The sequence below is a fragment of the Thalassophryne amazonica genome, chromosome 4 (genome assembly GCF_902500255.1).
Source record: "Thalassophryne amazonica chromosome 4, fThaAma1.1, whole genome shotgun sequence".
Lineage (NCBI taxonomy): Eukaryota > Metazoa > Chordata > Actinopteri > Batrachoidiformes > Batrachoididae > Thalassophryne > Thalassophryne amazonica.
Genome location: NC_047106.1, coordinates 83,097,440 through 83,116,753, shown reverse-complemented (window position 1 = coordinate 83,116,753; position 19,314 = coordinate 83,097,440). Strand labels below are relative to the sequence as shown.

Here is a 19,314-nt window from a genome sequence, read left to right as displayed (position 1 = left end):
AAAATTGGTTTGTGACCTCCTTACACAGTCATCAATCATGAGAAAGGGTATTTAAGGTGGCCATTTACAAATCTTTCCCCTCTTTGCATCTCTTCTGAGTGGTAACATGGGAGCCTCTAAACAACTCTCAAATGACCTGAAAACAAAGATTGTTCAACATCATGGTTCAGGGGAAGGATACAAAAAGCTATCTCAGAGATTTCAGCTGTCAGTTTCCACTGTGAGGAACATAGTGAGGAAATGGAAGACCACAGGCACAGTATTAGTTACGGCCCCGAGTGGCAGGCCAAGAAAAATCTCAGATAAGATGAAGCGAAAGATGGTGAGAACAGTCATAGTCAACCCACAGACCTGCTCCAAAGACCTACAACATGATCTGGCTGCAGATAGTGTCTCTGTGCATCGTTCAACTATACAGTGCACTTTGCACAAGGAGATGCTGTATGAAGCTGTAATGCAGAGGAAGCCTTTTCTGCGTACACACCATAGAATTGCTTGAGGTATGCTAAAGCACATTTGGATAAGCCAGCTTCAATTTGGAATAAGGTGCTGTGGACTGATGAAACTAAAACTGAGTTATTTGGACATAACAAGGGGCGGTATGCATGGTTGGAAAAGAACAGCATTCCAATTAAAATTTGGAGGTGGTTCCATCATGGTGTGTGGCTGTGTGGCCAGTGCAGGTACTGGGAATCTTGTTAAAGTTGAGGGTCACATGGATTTCAGTCAATATCAGCAGATTCTTGCGAACAATGTTCATGAAACAGTGACAACGTTTAAGTTGCGCCGGGGCTGGATCTTTCAACAAGACAATGACCCTAAACACTGCTCAAAATCTACTAAGACATTCATGCAGAGCAACAAGTACAATGTTCTGGAATGGCCATCTCAGCCCCCAGACCTGAATATTATTGAAAATCTGTGGTGTGATTTTAAGTGGGCTGTCCATGCTCAAAAACCAACAATCCTGAGATGTTTTGTAAAGAAGAATGGTCCAAAACATGTTCAACCAGAATCCAGACTCTCACTGGAAGCTATAGGAAGCGTTTAGAGCAGGGGCGGGCAATCATGTGCCATGAATGGCCGAGACACTGCAGGTTTTTCTTACCACCAATTTCACTGATGATCAGGTGATTATGTTCACGGGAGAACCCAACTACTGAGGTGATTGGTTGCAAGGAAAACCTGCAGTGTCTCAGCTCTCTTTGCCCACCCCTGGTTTAGAGGCTGTTATTTCTACAAAAGGAGGATCTACTAAATATTGATGTATTTTTTGTCTGTTGGGGTGCCCGCATTTATGCATCTGCCTAATTTTGTTTAAATTATTGCACACTTTATATAAATCCTATAAATTTCATTTCACTTCTCAAATATCACTCTTTGTCTGCTATATGGTATATTTAACAGAAATTGCTGATCCAAACAACTATTGATTTATAAAAGAAAATCAAGGAAATCATCAGGGGTGCCCAAACTTACACACAACTGTAACTTTAATATCCTTGTTACTATAGCTAGCTAGACCAAAAAATTTTACTCAATACAAGCGTTAATAAAATGATTTTGGGTAAATATCTTTGTATAAAAAACACAGTAAAAACATCTTTGTCACTCTCAAGCGCCATGGCAATACACCGTTTACATAACATCACAAACACTATATTAAGCGCATCATACATATATTCTTGTTTGGTCATTTGGATGATGCACTTAATATAGACATCCAAATGTCCAAACAAAAATATTTGTATGAACGATGTATCAACGGTACTTGTATTTGCAAATTGTTCCAATGATGCAAATTACCATGTCATATTCCTCAGGATCAGCAGCCATTCCCTTCATGCCATAGCGCTGGGCATCTTTGGAGAGTCTATTAGCAAATTCCTCTGCAGTGCCCGTCTGGGACCCATAGAACACAATGATGTTCTTGCCCTGGTTACACATTGAGGAGAAAACAAAACAAAAACAAAAAGTGAGGGAAATTCACATGGTACAAATAAAGGTTTCACACACAGAAATACACACTCTAAAACAGTGCAGCCTCATTTATTTATGTCCACTTGCTACCTCTCTTTAACATAAAGAGCTCTTACAAGTTTTGGATGTTGAACTCAACTTTACAAGTTCAGCTGCGTTGTAAAGTTGAGTTCAACATACAAATGGACATAACTAAACAAGGCTGCAATGTTTTGGAGTGCAGTTGTGCTAAAAAAAATTTCATACCCTGGCAGATTTTTGTTTTTTCCATGAAACTTTTAACATGAAAACTTTTTTTCACTCATGGTTAGTGGTTGCATGAATCCATTTATTGTCAAATAACTGTTTACTCTTTAAATAATAATGGAAACAGAAACTACCCAAATGACACTGATCAAAAGTTTATATACCCCTGTTCTTAATACCGTGTATTGCCCCCTTTAACATCTACGACAGCTTGGAGTCTTTTGTGGTAGTTGTGGATGAGGCTCTCTGATGGTAAAGCTTCCAGTGAATGTCTTGGACTTTATTTACATCAATTACGAAGAAAAAAAAAAAAAAGAAAAAAAAAAAAAGAAAAATTATTTTTGGCAAGGGCCAAAGGCCCAAAGCTCCTGGCAGGGGGTCTGGGGGAAATTTTAAATCTCAGATGCTGCATTCTGGTGCATTTCAGGTCTATTTACCCACCAAAAAATAAATAAATAAAAATTGTTGGGTCAGGTCAATTTTTCCACCCCCATCTTATCAAACAACTTGTATTGTGCTACCAGCCTTTAATCCAAAAACACACACACACACACACACACACACACACACACACACACACACACAAAACATACATTGTGGTTCAGAAAAGTACACAGTAAAGGAAATGACAATTCAAAGAACTCAAAAATAATAATTCTCAGTATCAATTCAAATGGAACAATAGGAGTATTTATGGCACATTAATGCATCAACTTGTTCAGCCTTCACTCACTTATGAGTTTTCCTAGTTTTAGCAGCAGCGTTGGAGCTATTGATAATCTCTGTTTATAAATTCTTAGCCACCTTAAAATCCTTAAAAATGTGTTTTTACTTCAAGATTAATTTCTGATTACTGTACATTTAAGTTAAACTTTTCTTACATTAGAAAACTAAAATGGTTTGAATTGAAAAAATAAAGACTTTTTTTTTTAAAGAAATCTTTGATGTTCATCTGTAAATTCAAGCCATAACGTATCTGTTGTTGAGATAATTTACATTATAGGGAACCTTGGGTATTTATTTTTAGACAAATAAAATAGCATGAAAAGTAATGTGTACATTAAATAAAAAGAAATATGAGAACACTGTGCAATTTTCTGTGATTACTTAACAGTTTAAAAAAATTTAGATAAAACAATCTAAGTTATTTAATGTTTAAACTTTCCTTGTAGTTACGACAGTGACAACTAAAAAATTGTGTAGCTTTATATGATAAAAATAAAAATAGGTCAAACAACTTACAAATATAAAATGTTCACTCAGCTCGACAGTGATTGATTCAACATCCTGCAGCTAAAAGCTAACATTAGCTGATAAACTTCAGCAGACCACTAACGTCATGTATTATTTTCAATTACTCACTCACTGCTGACACATTTTTGTCCATTGCTCAAACTCAATCTTGTGGTTATCACTCGCAGAATGCGAGTTAAACTTTTGTCTGCATGCTAATGGCATTAGCATTGTTAGCAGCTTCGGCAGCTTTGCCCCTTAGCGCCATTCAATGTATGATTACTGGAAGAAATACACAACCTTTAACTTTTAATGTCCACACAAAGTAAATCGCTAGGAGAACCACCGCACAGTCCCCAAAAATATGACTTAATAAACTGCCGAACTGCGAAACTAAAATAACCCTTCTCTCACGTTTTGGCCCTGATCGGGGCCTACTGATCCTATTTTTCCCCCCTTTCTTTTTCCACCATCTGCTCCAGCTTTGATTTTTGTTGTTTATTTTCATCATGTGTTTATTCTCTGTTCTATTTTGCTCTGTCACTTTGTTTCTTTCTTAGGTTCATACTTTGGCCATAAGTTCAGTTCTGTTCTACTTTTGTTCAGCCGGTTTATGTTTGCATTATTGATAATTAGGTTATTTGTTTATTTTATTTTTCTCATGTATGTTATCAGTTATGCAGTAATTTCAGGTTTTGTTTTCTGTTATCATGCAGTCACTGTTTTTCTTATAGTTTGTTTAACCACTTTGTTTTCTTAGTCAGTTCCTGACTAGTTTAGCCTTAGTACTCATTTTCCATTATTCTCTGATTAGTTCTCAGATGCCCGGTTCATTGTTATATTTTATTCCATCTTCGGTTTCTGTTTTAGCTTGGTTCATAGTTCCCCGTTTTTCTTCATGTCTATCTTACTATGTTCACTCCACACCACGCAGTTGCCATTGTCTCTTCACCAGCTCTTAGGTCTTCACCTCACACTTTGATTCTGTCCACTTTATGTTTTCATTCACTCTCACTCCTGGCACCTGTTCACGCATCTTGGTTTCTTACATCATTCCACTTTCTGCACTCCCTTCCTCACTATCTTGCCCCTTGTATAATTTTTGTCCACCAGCCACAACCCCTTTCTAGATTGTTCTCACGTGCACCTAGTTTACACCTGCCTTATTGAAACACCTCTCAGCCACCACTCCCGTGCCAGTTTGTTGCCGTTAGTACACAGTCCTGTTTTGCCTAGCCATGTACCATTTATTGCTCTGTGTTCCTCAACCATGCCTCTAGCCTCATCCCGGATGTCGGTCTTTGCCCGTGTCGCTGACCCCTGCTCATCCATGACTGTGTCTCTGCCTAATCCTGATTGTATTTCTGCTCCGCTGCTTGATTACATGTGTACCGAACCAGAGCCTGGAATAAAGATGATGTCTTCATTTACACCAAAACCTAGTTTGGGAGTCTGCATTGCGGGTCCAGCCGCCATGGGTGCTTGGCAGCCCCCAGCCTGACACCTTCTTCTTCTTTGGTGCTGCATTACCGGCACCAACTGCTTGGGCGTGGAACTGAATGAATGGATTCTGATGTATCAAAAATATCAGAAATGTTCACCACATGAGTAAAAACCTGGATTTCTGGTAATTTCCAGAAAACGTTCATCACTGGTGTCATACTGTTTATATTTCTTTATAACCGATGTAAAAAAAAAAAAGAAAAAAGTCTAAGACATTCAGTGGCAGCTTTACCATCAGAGAAGCTCGTCCATAACTATCACAAAAGACTCCAAGCTGTTATTGATGTTAAAGGGGGAAATACACGGCATTAAGAACAGACGAATGTAAACTTTTGATCAGGGTTATTTGCGTAGTTTTTGTTGTCATTATGATTTAAAAAGCGTAAACACAGTTGTTTGACAATAAATGGCTTCAATAAACCACTAACCATGAGTGGAAAAAAAAAACGTTTGTGTTATTCATATTCTCTGAAAAATGGGCAAAAAAAGTCTGCCAGGGCCTGTACATTTTTGAGCAAAACAGTACAGTTTGGAACTTGAGCCATATATGGCAGCTGCAGAAAATCAAAGGCAATACACCCAAAACATGTGAAAATGTTAATTTAGATCACAACTGCTTATAATAACTGGTACAGAATATCAATTTTGACAGCATACGAGGTCTGTCCAAAAAGTATCGGACCTTTTTATTTTTTGCAAAAACCATATGGATTTGAATCACGTGTGACTGCATCAGCCAAGCTTGAACCTTCATGCGCATGCGTGAGTTTTTTCACGCCTGTCGGTTGCGTCATTCGCCTGTGAGCAGGCTTTGTGTGAGCAGTGGTCCACCCCTCTCGTCGGATTTTTATTGCGAATAAATGTCTGAACGATTTGGAGCTTTGCTGCATCAAATTTTTCCAGAAATTGTGAGAGACCTCCAGGTGGACACCATTCGGAAGATTTAGATGGCTTTCAGTGACGATTTTATGGGGATTACACAGATTAAGGAGTGCTCTAGACGGTTTAAAGACCGCCCACAGCGTCTGAGAGCACGACGCGCTCCGAGCACCGATCGACAAGCTCAAACCCCGCTCAAACAACCACATCATTTCCAACGTGAAGGCTTTGTTGATCCGGGACGTCGTCTAACTTTCACAAAAAAGGCAGAGGGCGTGGACATCAGCACTTTCTCGGCACATTCTACTGTTACAGGAGTTTTTTTTTTTCATGGAAAGAGAAGTGGAGGATTGCGCCACCATGCCGCTCATAGCGCGGGACAAAACCACCTCCGTGTTAGTCTCACAGGACGGCTTTCAGGTGGCTTTCAGACGGCTACCGGTTGCTTCTCAGTCGTGTGAGTATCCGAGAAATTGTGCATGAGCTGGACATGCCCCAACATGTCCTGTGAGGCTTCATCACAGCGGTGATGCTGTGATGAGTGATGCGGCCTCCATCAGCGCTTATTCAATAGTATACAAATAATGAATGTTTGTGAGTTCAGTGCTATGAATATTTCATGAGGTGAAAGCTGCAATGTAGGGATGGCACATTGCGCCATGCGGCTCCGCCACGACGCGCGGAGTTGCTCCGCATGTCTGTCTCAATGTGCCGAAAAAGTGCTGATGTCCACGTCTTCAGCAATTTCTGTGCTAGTCAGACAACATACCGGATCAAGACAGCGTCCAGTTTAGAAATGAACGGCACATTCCACTGTTACAGGAGTTTTTGTCATGGAAAGAGGAGCGGAGGAACTCCGCGCGTTGCGGCGGAGCCGCATGGCGCAAAGCAACGCCGTGATGAAGCCTCACAGGACATGTTGAGGCATGTCCAGCTCATGCACAATTTCTCGGATACTCACACGACTGAAAAGCAACCGGAAGCCGTCTGAGCCATCTGAAAGCCGTCCAAATGATCTGGTTGTTTGAGTGGGGTTTGAGCCTGTCGATCGGCGCTCACAGCGCACCGCGCTCTCAGACGCTGTGGGCGGTCTTTAAACCGGCTGGAGCACTCCTTAATCTGTGTAATCCCCATAAAATCGTCACTGAAAGCCATCTAAATTTTCCGAATCGTGTCCATCTGGAGGACTCTCACAGTTTCTGGAAAAATTTGATGCAGCAAAGCTCCAAATCGTTCAGACATTTATTCGCAATAAAAATCCGACGAGAGGGGTGGACCACTGCTCATTCAAAACCTGCTCACAGGCGAATGACGCAACCGACAGGCGTGAAAAAACTCACGCATGCGCACGAAGGTTCAAGCTTGGCTGATGCAATCACACGTGATTCAAATCCATATGGTTTTTTTGCAAAAAATAAAAAAGGTCCGATACTTTTTGGACAGACCTCGTATGTTGGTTTAGTTTTAGTCATTGTCAACTAAAATGTCATTTAGATTTAGTTAATTTAACGATGTGAAGGTAGATTAGTTAAAATACTTGGGGTGGGTTAACAAACCAAAGAAATGGAAAGTGTGGTAGAGAGGTGAAAACCAGAGTGCAGGCTGGGTGGAGAGAGGTGGCAGGAGTAATTTGTGACAGAAGGATATCCACATGAGTGAAAAAGAAGGTTTACATGACAGTAGCGAACAGACAGGAGGGAGAGCTGAAGATGCTGCAAATTTCTTTCGAAGTGACAAGGATGGACAGGATTAAAAATGAACACATCAGAGGGACAGCATAGGTAGGATGGGTTTGAGACAAAGTCAGACAGGTGAGACAGAGGGCTTGGGCATCTGCAGAGGAGGCACCCGGGGTATATAGGGATAAGGATGCAGAGGATGGAACATCCAGAAAGGATGAGAAGAGGGAGGCCAAAGAGGAGGATTATGGATGTGCTGAAGAAAGACATGGAGGTGGTTGGTGTGACAGAGGAAGAAGCAGAGGACAGGGTGAGATTGAGACACGATCTGTTGTGGCGACCCCTACTGGGACCAGCTGAAAGAAGTCATCTGATCTATTTTAAATTTAGTCTAGTTTGAGTAGACTAAATATAAGATTTTAGTCAACTAAATCTCTTGTAGATTTCCAAACTAAACAATGCCAAAATTAATACTGCAGGGGGATACAACACTAAATATGGCCACATTGTCAACACAAAATTTAAACAGGATTGGTATTGTTCACATTTTTGCAATAACCGTGAAAAACAGGATACTTTAAAATGGTGAAAACTAATAGTTAAAAAAAATATGAAGGTTGACTACACAGAATATTGGGTTTTTCATTAAAAATTTGAGTATCAAACTTAAACAATACCACCAGGGAGGTATTTAAAAAAAATCCCCAAAACAGAATTAGAAATTATGTCAAAATATTTTTATACACAATATTTCTGTTACACTTCCACAAATATGAACCAGTTATCGAGTGAACATGTTTGAGAGCAGGCAATGCACAATTGGTCACGACTGAAGTATGACCCTGCTAGGTTCAGCCAAACTACTTTTATTGTTTGCTCTTGAGATTCTGTTATTGGGGGTGGGGTGGGGGTGAAGAACCTGACAAAATACTGCACGCTCCTAGGTTAAAGAGCAACTCTGTATCTCTTGGGCACAATGGTATTCTTGGACTATACATGTGTGGCTTTACATGGTCCGACAGACACTTCTGCCTCTATGCAGTTTTGGAATGCCTTCATTTTGGGTTCACGCCAATCAAAAAACATCTACCTCAGGTATGGAGGGCATTATGGAACCAAAAATGGAAGTATTGTAAAGTAGGTACTATTCTTTACGCTTGCCAAATTTTGTGGCCCAAATCTTGCTCAATGTGGAGATGACAAAATTATCTGTGGCTCAAGCTGCCTGTCTTATCAAAATGTGAGGGGAAAAAAAAACAAAAAAAAACAAGAAAAAAGTGTGATGTGATCGGAGATATGGTGGAATTCTGACAATAAATAGGCACATTAAATTTTATACCCAAAAATAACGTTAGCACCATGCAGTTATTGGTATGGTTAGTGAAGCTAAAACTGAGTGCAGTTATTGGTATGGTTAGTGAAGCTGAAACTGAGTGATCCTAGTCTTTTGGTATTCTTTAATGCAAAAGGCACTCACCATTTTCTTCATTTTCTCAATGAAACTTGTTTCTCGTGATGTTGGTGCTCTGCAAAAAAGACAAAAAAGACAGCTGACATTGTAATTAGAGAACTATTATCCTAAAACAGGGGTTGAGATAAGTTGTAATAGCTGACCATTACTTAGTAATAGTAATGTCTTCTTGTCCACTAATAGGGTTCTTCGGACAACATGATGCTCTTATGATTTAAGGGTAAGTTATTAACACAAATAACCTGTGACTGACAACTGTTTAACGTATTTTTATTAGAGTTGGGGTGATTAGTTGTAATAGTGAACTACAATTAGCTAGTACCAGATGGATTTTAGTTTAGGAAATTCATATTTTTTGCACAGTTATCAAAAACAGAGACAGGGTACCCTCATAGAGATTGTTCCACCAAGGACAAAGCTCAAACAAGAATCAACCAACACAGTTCACCAGCACCCGGCAATCCCATCACTTAAAGGGATATACATATATGGCTAATATGATACTTTAAAAAATGTTTTGTGCTGTTCATTATCACAAAATTAAAAAATTATTATATAATGGCTGAGTGGATCCTTGTCATTTGATTGGTGGGTTGTATGTCACGTGACATGGATCATTTGCACCATTTGCGGTTGTGTTTCATTTACTGTGCAATAGTTCCTTTTTAGTGTGCAATTTTGGTGCTATATGAAATTTGCTATTGCACGCCCCGACCAACACATGCGCTCACACCAACATGGGCGGCATTTAGCTAAACATGAAGGCGCTAATTGACGATGCTAATTCTTCAAACACACACACACAAAAACAAAACAAATCCACTCTGCTGTAAGCCTTCTGGAGGCATGAAAAGCTGGACAAATTTCTGACGTGATTTTTTGCTGGACTGAGGCACTACAAGAAGTTTTTTTTTTTTTGGAAGTACACAAAGTCGGTGCATGGCATCACAGACTACAGCGTTGCAATTTTGGACTCCTATTTAAAGTTCACGTTGGACTGTTAAGCACCAGTGGAACACCAAAATGTAAGCCCCTTTTCTCTTGTTTATAAATTAATAAAATATCAAATGACAAGGATCTATTTTAGCAGTTATATAAAACAATTGTTTTTTCATTCTTTCAATTTAACTAATAATTAATTCAGTGAAAGCTGGAATGTACCATCCCTACATTGCAGCTTTCACCTCATGAAATATTCATAGCACTGAACTCACAAACATTCATTATTTGTATACTATTGAATAAGCGCTGATGGAGGCCGCATCACTCATTTAGCACACACTTATCCAAGTCCCACTCAGGATCTAACTGAAAACAACATGCGAATGTGACATGGTGTTGGGTCTCTCTATTCTTAACTGAAATTATTTATTCTATTGTGTAACAAAGGACAAAAACCTGCTTATTAATAGACTGTTACATTGTTTGCTGCATGCCTGCAGAGTACTCAGCAAGTCGCTCATGTGGAATGCCGTGGCGAGTAAAGCATGTTAACGCAGACATCCTTCACGTAACTACACGGATGTGGGTGAATCTATGGATAACACTGCGGCAAATTTCTGTAACATGCCCAACGAAGGGTGGACAAAGTCCCTTAAATGTGTCCCATATGTGACAATCGGAACAATAAGACAATATTTAGTAGAAAACATTGGCACCAGCAGCTGTAATCCTGTATGCACTGTGAACACTTTTTTCACAACTTTATTTGTGGACATCATTCAATATTACTATAAAATAGCTTGTGTGAAAACTACATTTAATGTCTCAACTGAAACATGCTTCACACAAATAACTGTTTGGTGGGGGAAAGACTGAAAAACAGCGGCACTTTCCATAACAGGGCGTTCTCAGGCAGACTGCAGACCGCTGTAAAAATGCAGCATTTCATTCATTCTTCAAACCTCCAAGCGTACTGCTCCAGTCATGAAAAGAACACCAACTTGCAAATTGATCAGTCTGTGTGCAGTTATTTCCACTAGCTGATCACTGAGCAGCTGATCCACAGCATGAATTCTGCCTTCCAGAGCAGCTCTTATATAATCATCTGAATCATCTACCTGTTGCCACATGTACATAAGGGCTAGATTGTCATTCCTACACTCACAAAGTCAAACTAAATGCTAACATTACAAAAACTAAGCAAACGAAAAAAAAAAAAAAACGTCAAGAACGACAGCAAAACAAAGTACAGACAAACTGAGTTTTTCGGTGGCATTCATTCAAATTTTTCAACAGTTTAAAAATCCTGACGAAGTGGCAGCTGCAGGAATGAAGCTGCGCGAAGGTTAAACAATACCAACAAAGTCAACGAAAGTCCAGATTTCGTGTTTTGTTAGGGTTTAGTTGCCTTTCATTAAGTGCCGTGTGACTGGGCCATAAGGGTCACAAGGGAGCTGGAGCCCATCCCATGGTCATAGGGTGAGATGCAGAGTACACACTGGACAGGCTGCCAGTCTACTGCAGGCCCACACGTAGACAGACAAACACCAATGGTGAATTTAAGGTTTCTAATTCACTGAACCTGCATGTCTTTTGAAGTAGCAGGAACCCACAGCAAATTTTGAGAACATGAAAGCTCCATATAGAGAGGCCCACCTGGGAAGCGATCTCACAACCTTTGTGCTGTGAGGCAACAATGCTAACCACTGAGCCACTGTGCAGCCCAGCTTTTTTTTTATTTATTCATTAAAAAAAATATATATATATCAACAATGGTTATTTCTCAAAATTAATTTTCAGAAACAATCTGAACCCATAAGCTTGGGGGAAAAAAATATCACAATTAAGCAAAAGTCAAAGTTGAGGATAATCGATTTCATGTATGAAATTAAGTAGGACTGCAAATTTGCAAGTACCTGAACAGTTTTTAAAGAGCTTGTTGGAACTGGAAATTTTAAAAAACAGCTCCATTATGAGTTATGCTGTCAAATGTCATCATAATTTTAACCTAGTAGCAACAAACATGATTACTGAAACCACAAACTTGCCTAAAAATGGCTTAAAACCCCCCAGTAAAATTCCCCCTTATTCAAACTATTCACCCAAAGACTATGAGAGCAGTGCGGGCTAACAGACCTCACATCTGGATTAAATAATACTAGTGACAGACCTGCAAATTTTAAGTGAGCAGTGTTTGCATTTTTTTTTAAAGGGCTAATCTTTTTATGTTTTTGAAGAGCTAGTACAGCAACCACTTTACTGACCTTTCAGCAGCATCTCTCCTGTCTTCTGGCAGGGAGAAGACACAGCCCATGGCATGCAGCCCTTAGCTCACTGCCACCACTGGCTGAACCACGATGGGATCCACCACAGTCAAAATCAATAGCAGAACGTTAATACTCCACAACCACAGGATCAAAAATAATCCATAAATGTAGCCTGACAACACAGACGCAGGCAACTTTCTCCTCTAACACGAGCTGAACTCTGGTTCTTCCTGCGCTTCCCAGCATCTGTTCGTCATGCACAGAGCAGCAGTATACAATCCTCATCAATTATCTGGCAACACACAATGGTGGGAAACTGACTTTCCCATAAAATGCAACCGAACTGCAGACCCACACAAAAACACACTGAAACACTCTAGGGCTGAAAATGCCTTCCTCCTCATTCCCGCCCCTTTTCCTCTGCAGTCTGAAAGGTGTTAGGAGCGAAAAACTCTACAAGTTCCATTGTAAGAATTCAGCTAGTTATCAGAGCAAGTCCTTCATGGACCATTGAAGGGGGAAGAGCTGGGAATGGTCTTTTTTCCTGAAGAGTCCCCTGCCCCCCATCTCATGGGAGGAGAAACGGGATGTTATTGCTATGGCAACTTCATTTATCATAAAAGGATTCCATTTGTGACATGGTCCAAGTCCAGCAGCAGAGCTGCTCGACTTGCACACACAAATAAAGAGCAGGAAAAGAAAAATGAAAGGAGAGAGTAGCTCAGAGAGAAGAAAGGATTGGTTGTCTTTTGCCTCAACTTTACACCTTTCGATAGAACTCACAAAAGACATTTGGCTTGCTCTCCAGAGAACTTTCAAAATGGATTCTAGCCCAACAACAAAAGCACAGAACAGACATGGAAGACTACGCCCCCTTCATAGCAGTTAAGTAATCACTGCTCCCTTTAAGGGGAGGGGAAACCAAGCTGCTGCTTTTGTCATTCTGCTCTCTTCCTGTATTCCTGTCTTCAACAGACATACCTTCCACAAGGCAAACATGTTCAGCAGAGCCACCAACCTCTTGTTTTCACACAAATGGTCAGAACATACTCTGAACCTTCAAATATCTCAGTTGCACAGCCAAGCAAGACCTCAATCATACAGTAAACAGAGCTGCTCCTAGTCAGTGGCTTTACTCCTGTAACCAAATTAAACTATGCTGTGCTTTGGGAGGGACTAAACACTAACTGGCAGAAAACATAGCCCAATGAAAACAAGCCAAGCCTATCATTTGACTGATAAGGGACAAAGGGAGAGAACAGGTCAGTAAGAGATTTGCATTAGTTTCCACAAAAGAAATATTCTGAATTATACAGTATTTTCCAGACTATAATTTACTTGTCCTTATTTGATTTTTCAAAATAGTTTTCCTGGTCCTGCAACTTATATTTCAAAGAGGCATGTACAAAAAAAAAAAAAAAAAAAAAAAAACACTGCATCATCATTAATGGCCACAAGATAGCACCATCTACATGTGTGACAAGCTGCTCCTGTATACTGATCTGAATAAGGAACTGTGATTCATACTTCAGAGCCGGTGTCACAGACCGAACGGTCCCCCCTAAAAATTGGTCCGCCCTGTCTCCACTGCGCATGCGCCAGATTTTATTTAAATGAGGCGATAATCTGTGACGCTTTGAAATGACGGACACGCAGTGAACGCAACAGCTACCAGCTCGTGTAGCCGTTACGCTCTGATTGCATCCTCCGTCTTTTATGATGAAAGAATACTGTATTCATGTGGAAATGATTGTTGTACAAAAGCTTAAGATATCTGTTGCTGAGATAGATGATGACTGGAGTGCAGTTTTAAGCAGAAACGAGGTGATAATCCATGAACTGCGGCTGATGACGTGCAGTGAAGGCAGGGTGGACCGATTTTTAGGGGAGACCATTTGGTCTACAACATCAGACATAGGGGCAATGCACCATTAACCATCTGAGCCCCAATCATGCACCTGTGAGTCATGATCCACTTTCCTCATGCTTCTATTAATAGATCAGCAACATAATGTCACAGAGACTTCAATGGACCACTAAGCCTGTCAGAATAAATTTTCCTTAAAGATATATTCCCTCACAAAAGATCACAATAAACGAGAATATGTTATTGTCGGCAACACAGTTTTAAGACCATTTTATGCCACGGATATTGATAACATCGCAAAAAAAATGCAAGTACATCCTTTCAACTTTTAATTTTCAGGAACATTTAACACGAATTGAATTGTGAAAAATAAATGACTAAAACAACCAAAATCTATATTAAAAAAAAAAAAAAAAAAAAAAAAAATCACATTTCAAATGGGTGATATGAGCTCATGGTCCCTCAGTGCCTGAATTAATGGGCCATTTTCTCCATATGATTGGCCAGTGGTGTGCAAAGTATTCCAGAAAGGTCCAAGAGGGTCCAGGCTTTCTTTGCAGCCAATGACTTCAGCAGGTGATGTGCTCACTAACACAGATTTAGACAGATTCGTAAACAATATTTGACGGAAATAGGTCTTTTGTATATACAGAAAATGTTTTAGATCTTTGACTTCAGCTCATGAGAAATGGGAGCAAAAACAAACGTATTGCGTTTATATTTTTGTTCTGTTTATTAGCTCTTTTATATTATTACTTTACATAGCGGCTGGGTAGATCCATGTCGTTTCATTGGTAGGTTGTATGTCACGTGACATGGATTATCTGTACCATTTGCCGTTGTGTTTCATTGACCGTACAATAGTTCCTTTTTGGCTTGCAATTTTGGTGCTACATGAAATGTGCAACTGTATGCCCCAACCACCGCACGTGCGCTCAGACTACCGGGAGCGGTGCTTAGCTAAACATGTTTTGCTGACGGACGGCAATTTGACTGATTGATTGATAAGAAATTAATGACACTACCAACACATTAAGTGTCTTATAAGTGTCAAACAGTTTCCAAATATTTACCTGGTACAATAAACACAAAATTCACCGCAATGTCAGGCATTACAGGTTAAACAGCAGGCTATCAGTAGTTTAGGAATGTGACCACTTCACCGGGATAAATCCCAACTCTTTACGACAACCAAAGCAGGTTTGTTAGCGTACAAACGGTGTGTCCCTCCCTTACTTGGGCCTGATGGCTGAAAGTCTCCTCCGAAAGACTAGGCAATTGGAACAAAATACCTTGCTCAAAGGTAAAACTGTTGTGAATGGGACTCAAACAGCTACCAACTTAAAATCTAATAAAAAGATTAATCTCTAAGAAAACGTATAATGCGTGAACGTGAAACATCTCTAAACAATGTCTTAAGATCAGGAATGTCAAAAATTCACCTAAATGTGAGCAAAAGCAACACATTCAAGCAGGACATGTTTCACTGTAAGTACGCAGTTACACGGTAAACAATAAGGCGGGGCACCCGCTGCAAGTAAATATGCATGTGTCAAGTGCGAATGACCTACACGAGCACGGGTCAACACAATGTCGCTTACCTAGCGGTAGAACATTAAGCGATTCAATGAGCGATTGATGTTGATGAAGTTTATTATTGGGATAGAGATCCCATAACGTTTGCCATATGTTTCTAAAATAATTGTTAATCTTTGGCTTTAGATCTGTGTAGGGTAAGTTTGTTTCTGTAACATTCATAGCAAGAGCTTCTTTTGCCAACTGTTTCATTCCCCTTAATGCCTGTATGACTAGGGATCCAGGCAAATATTACTTGCTTACATAATGTACTGATGTTATACAAAGTTTCCAAAAGCTGTACAATAAACGGATGTTTATAAATTTTGCCCTGCAAAGCCATCAAACTAGACAGAGTCTGTGGGCAGATTTCTCTATAACATCCAAAACCATTTTCAGGGCAAATAATTCGGCTGTATAAATAGAAGAACTGTCTGGTAATCTAATTTGCCGTTGAAGAGGGCCACTTGCACAAGCTGCACCTACTTTATTCTGGTCTTTCGACCCATCTGTATAGATGTCACAATAATGTCTGTATTTACACCTCATTTCTCCAAATTTGGTCAAAAAGATTAAATCATTGGTACAACTCTTTTTAAACGGCTGTAATGATAAATCAAGTACTGGGTCAACGAGCATCCAAGGTGGAATATAAGGAATGCGGAAAGAAGCTATATTAGTAGTACTGAGTATGCACAATAGAGTTTCTTTATTACGTAAAGCAAAAGGTTTAATAGCTGACGGCTTACAAGTACAGAAATTAGAATATCGTGGCATAAGGGTACCACCATAAGTCGGATTGTGACAGTTATTTTTTAGTTTAACTGCGTAGTGTAGAGATAACTTTTCGCATCTTAAATGTAACGGTAATTCAATTGCCTCCACATAAAGGGATTGCATAGGAGAGGTACGAAATGCTTCTAGACAAAGTCGGAGACCTTGACTCTGAATTTATTTGCAACTTTTCAAGGTAAAACTCACGGGCAGAGCTATAAACTGCACAACCCTAATCCAGTTTAGATCTAACTAGAGATCTATAGAGGCGGAGGAGTACAATGTGATCAGCACCCCAATCCATTTTTGACACAACTTTAAGCAGGGCTAAGGCTTTAAGGCATTTTCGTCTCACGTAATCAATATGTGCCTTAAAAGTAAGTTTATTATCAAAGATTAGGCCAAGATATTTAGTCTGTTGAACTACAGGAATGATTGTGTCATTTAGTTTAAATTCAGGATCAGGGTGCACTGATTGTTTAGTACAAAAATGAACACACAGTCTTGGTTTTAGAAAAGCAAAAACCATTATCAGCCCAACTTTCAATTCTACGTAAACAATTTTGCAACACCCTTTCCATAAATAACAGATTTTGTGACAAACAAGAAATACAAAAGCCATCCACAAACAAAGATCTATCAAACCCGGGATTTACCACGTCAACAATGTTATTTATCTTCAATAAGAACAGAGTAATGGATAGGATGCTGCCTTGCAGAACACCAATTTCCTGAGTATGTAAATCCGAAAATGTTGACCTGAGGCGAACTCGAAATACATGATTGGAAAGAAAATTTCAAATGAAAAGGGCAGCCTGCCCCTCAACCCAAGATTGTGAAGGTCTCTCATAATACCCTACTTCCATGTAGTATCATAAGCCTTTTCAAGATCAAAGAAAATCAAGACCACATGATGACCACGAATAATACCATCAGGAATGAGGTGATCAATCATGCTTCGATTTTGACGAAAACCACTTTGGAATTTGGATATCAATCCATTCTTCTCCAAGAACCATACAATCTGGCATTAATCATTCGTTCCATGTTTTTACAAAAGACAATTGGTTAAAGACATAGGACAATAATTTGTTGGGGTAGTTGCATCCTTTCCAGGTTTCGCAATAGGAATAATGGTGGCTTCACGTCACACATCTGGAAAATCACCAGTTGTCCAGATTTTATTTAAAACATTTAATAAAACGAAGAGAGACGCTTCTGGCAGATGCTTCAAAAATTGATAATGGATTTAATCTGGACCAACTGCCGTATCATGACATTTACTGAGAAAAGTTTTCAATTCAGTAATAGTAAATGGAACATTATAATCTTCCGCATTGTTTGATAAAAGTTGAGTGCCAGGCTCTCAGCTTGGTTTTTATAAACCTGAAATGTAGGAGAGTAGTGAGTGGAAGATGAATTATGTCCAAATTCCTCAGCCAATAAATTCACAATGTCCTGTCTTGCTGTACATTTAACACCGCTTGCTTTAGTTAAATATACTACAGAAGAGCATACGTGTTTTCCGCTTATTTTTCTTACCATCTCCCACACTTGATTCATGGGAGTATTAATATTCAGTTTAGAAGCATAATTCCTCCAACATTGTTGTTTATTATTCCTAATTATATTATGGGCCTTTGCCCGCATCTCGCGAAATATTCGTAAATTGTCCTGTGTCGGGTATTTCCTGAATTTTCTTAAGGTCTTTTTACGGCACTTGACAGCTTCTTTACAGTCTACATTAAACCAGGGATTATGTTTACGATATTCCGTACCAGATTTTGGTATCGTATGTGTAGCTATAGCAAACAATGTGCGAGTAAATAAAATCAAAGGATCTTCTGCATCTTGAAAACGTTCAACACAAATACTGTATGTACACTTAAGTAAAAAAAGCATCCCAATTTGCTTTGTGAAGTTGCCATTTCGAAACTCTCTCCTCCGGCAAAGGTTGAACAATATCAATAAAAATAGGGAAGTGGTCACTCCCACATTGTACACCATGAATTTTCCATTGAAAATCCATAAAAATATTTGGTGAACAAATAGACAAATCGATAGCCATCATGGAAACAGAGGCTAGATGGAGATATGTCGGAGAATCATCCTTTAAAAAACACAAATCAAAATGATCAAGTATCAAGTCAACAACGGTACCTAATCAATTTGAGTTTCGACAGCTCCAGAGAGCTGTGGGCATTAAAATCCCCTACTAACAAAAACAGCACTGGAAGCTGACTGACCAGTCCGTCCAATTCAACCTGCGTAAGGTCATACCTCGGTGGAATATAAACTGAACATATAATAAATGTGCAATGAAGAGTCACCTTAGCTCCGACAGCCTGGAGATTCATATGAAGCTCAAGAGCTTCATGTGGAATACCGTTCATAATCAATATAGAGGAACCTCGAATAAGTCTGCTGTCTGCCAAAGAAGCACCCGTTTTATTAAACATATCATAACCTCTAAAGGAAACATTATCTGATTCACTTAAAATAGTTTCCTGTAAACAAATGGCATAGGGATTAGGATCAATTAAAAGACACTTAATTTCTTCAAAATTAGGCTTGAGCCCTCAACAGTTCCATTGTATAACGCCTTTTTATTTTCCCGGATACATTTAGGTACCATTATATCTCGGGACAACCTGAATTTTCCAGGGAGGATGATGAATAGGGGAAATATCCATAGCTTCATCTCCCTCAACTTGTAAGATATCAAATTTATTACCGCATTTTCTGCACCATAAGGCGCACCTAAAAGCCTTACATTTTCACAAAAATCGGCCGTCGCCCTATAATCCGGTGCGCCTTATGTGCACACTGAATTCCAAAATCTGTAAAAACAGCCGACGTTGTCTTTGACCGTCGGAATATCGGACCATTTCCCGCTGA

The 19,314-nt window shown here is 39.5% G+C and overlaps 1 protein-coding gene across 2 annotated transcripts in view; it reads right to left on the bottom strand.

Annotated features, from left to right (window-relative positions):
• porb (P450 (cytochrome) oxidoreductase b) overlaps positions 1-19,314 on the bottom strand; it is a 103,121-nt gene that overhangs the window by 23,505 nt on the left and 60,302 nt on the right. The window contains exons 1-3 of one of the 2 annotated variants that reach the window (XM_034168179.1): positions 12,198-12,598; positions 8,998-9,046; positions 1,807-1,935 (exon numbers count right to left, since the gene is read on the bottom strand). In XM_034168179.1, the coding sequence (XP_034024070.1) occupies positions 1,807-1,935; positions 8,998-9,046; positions 12,198-12,247 (228 nt within the window). In that variant the 5' untranslated portion in view covers positions 12,248-12,598. Of the gene's footprint in view, positions 1-1,806; positions 1,936-8,997; positions 9,047-12,197; positions 12,599-19,314 lie in introns of those variants that run through there. The other variant, XM_034168178.1, reaches the window with a different exon arrangement.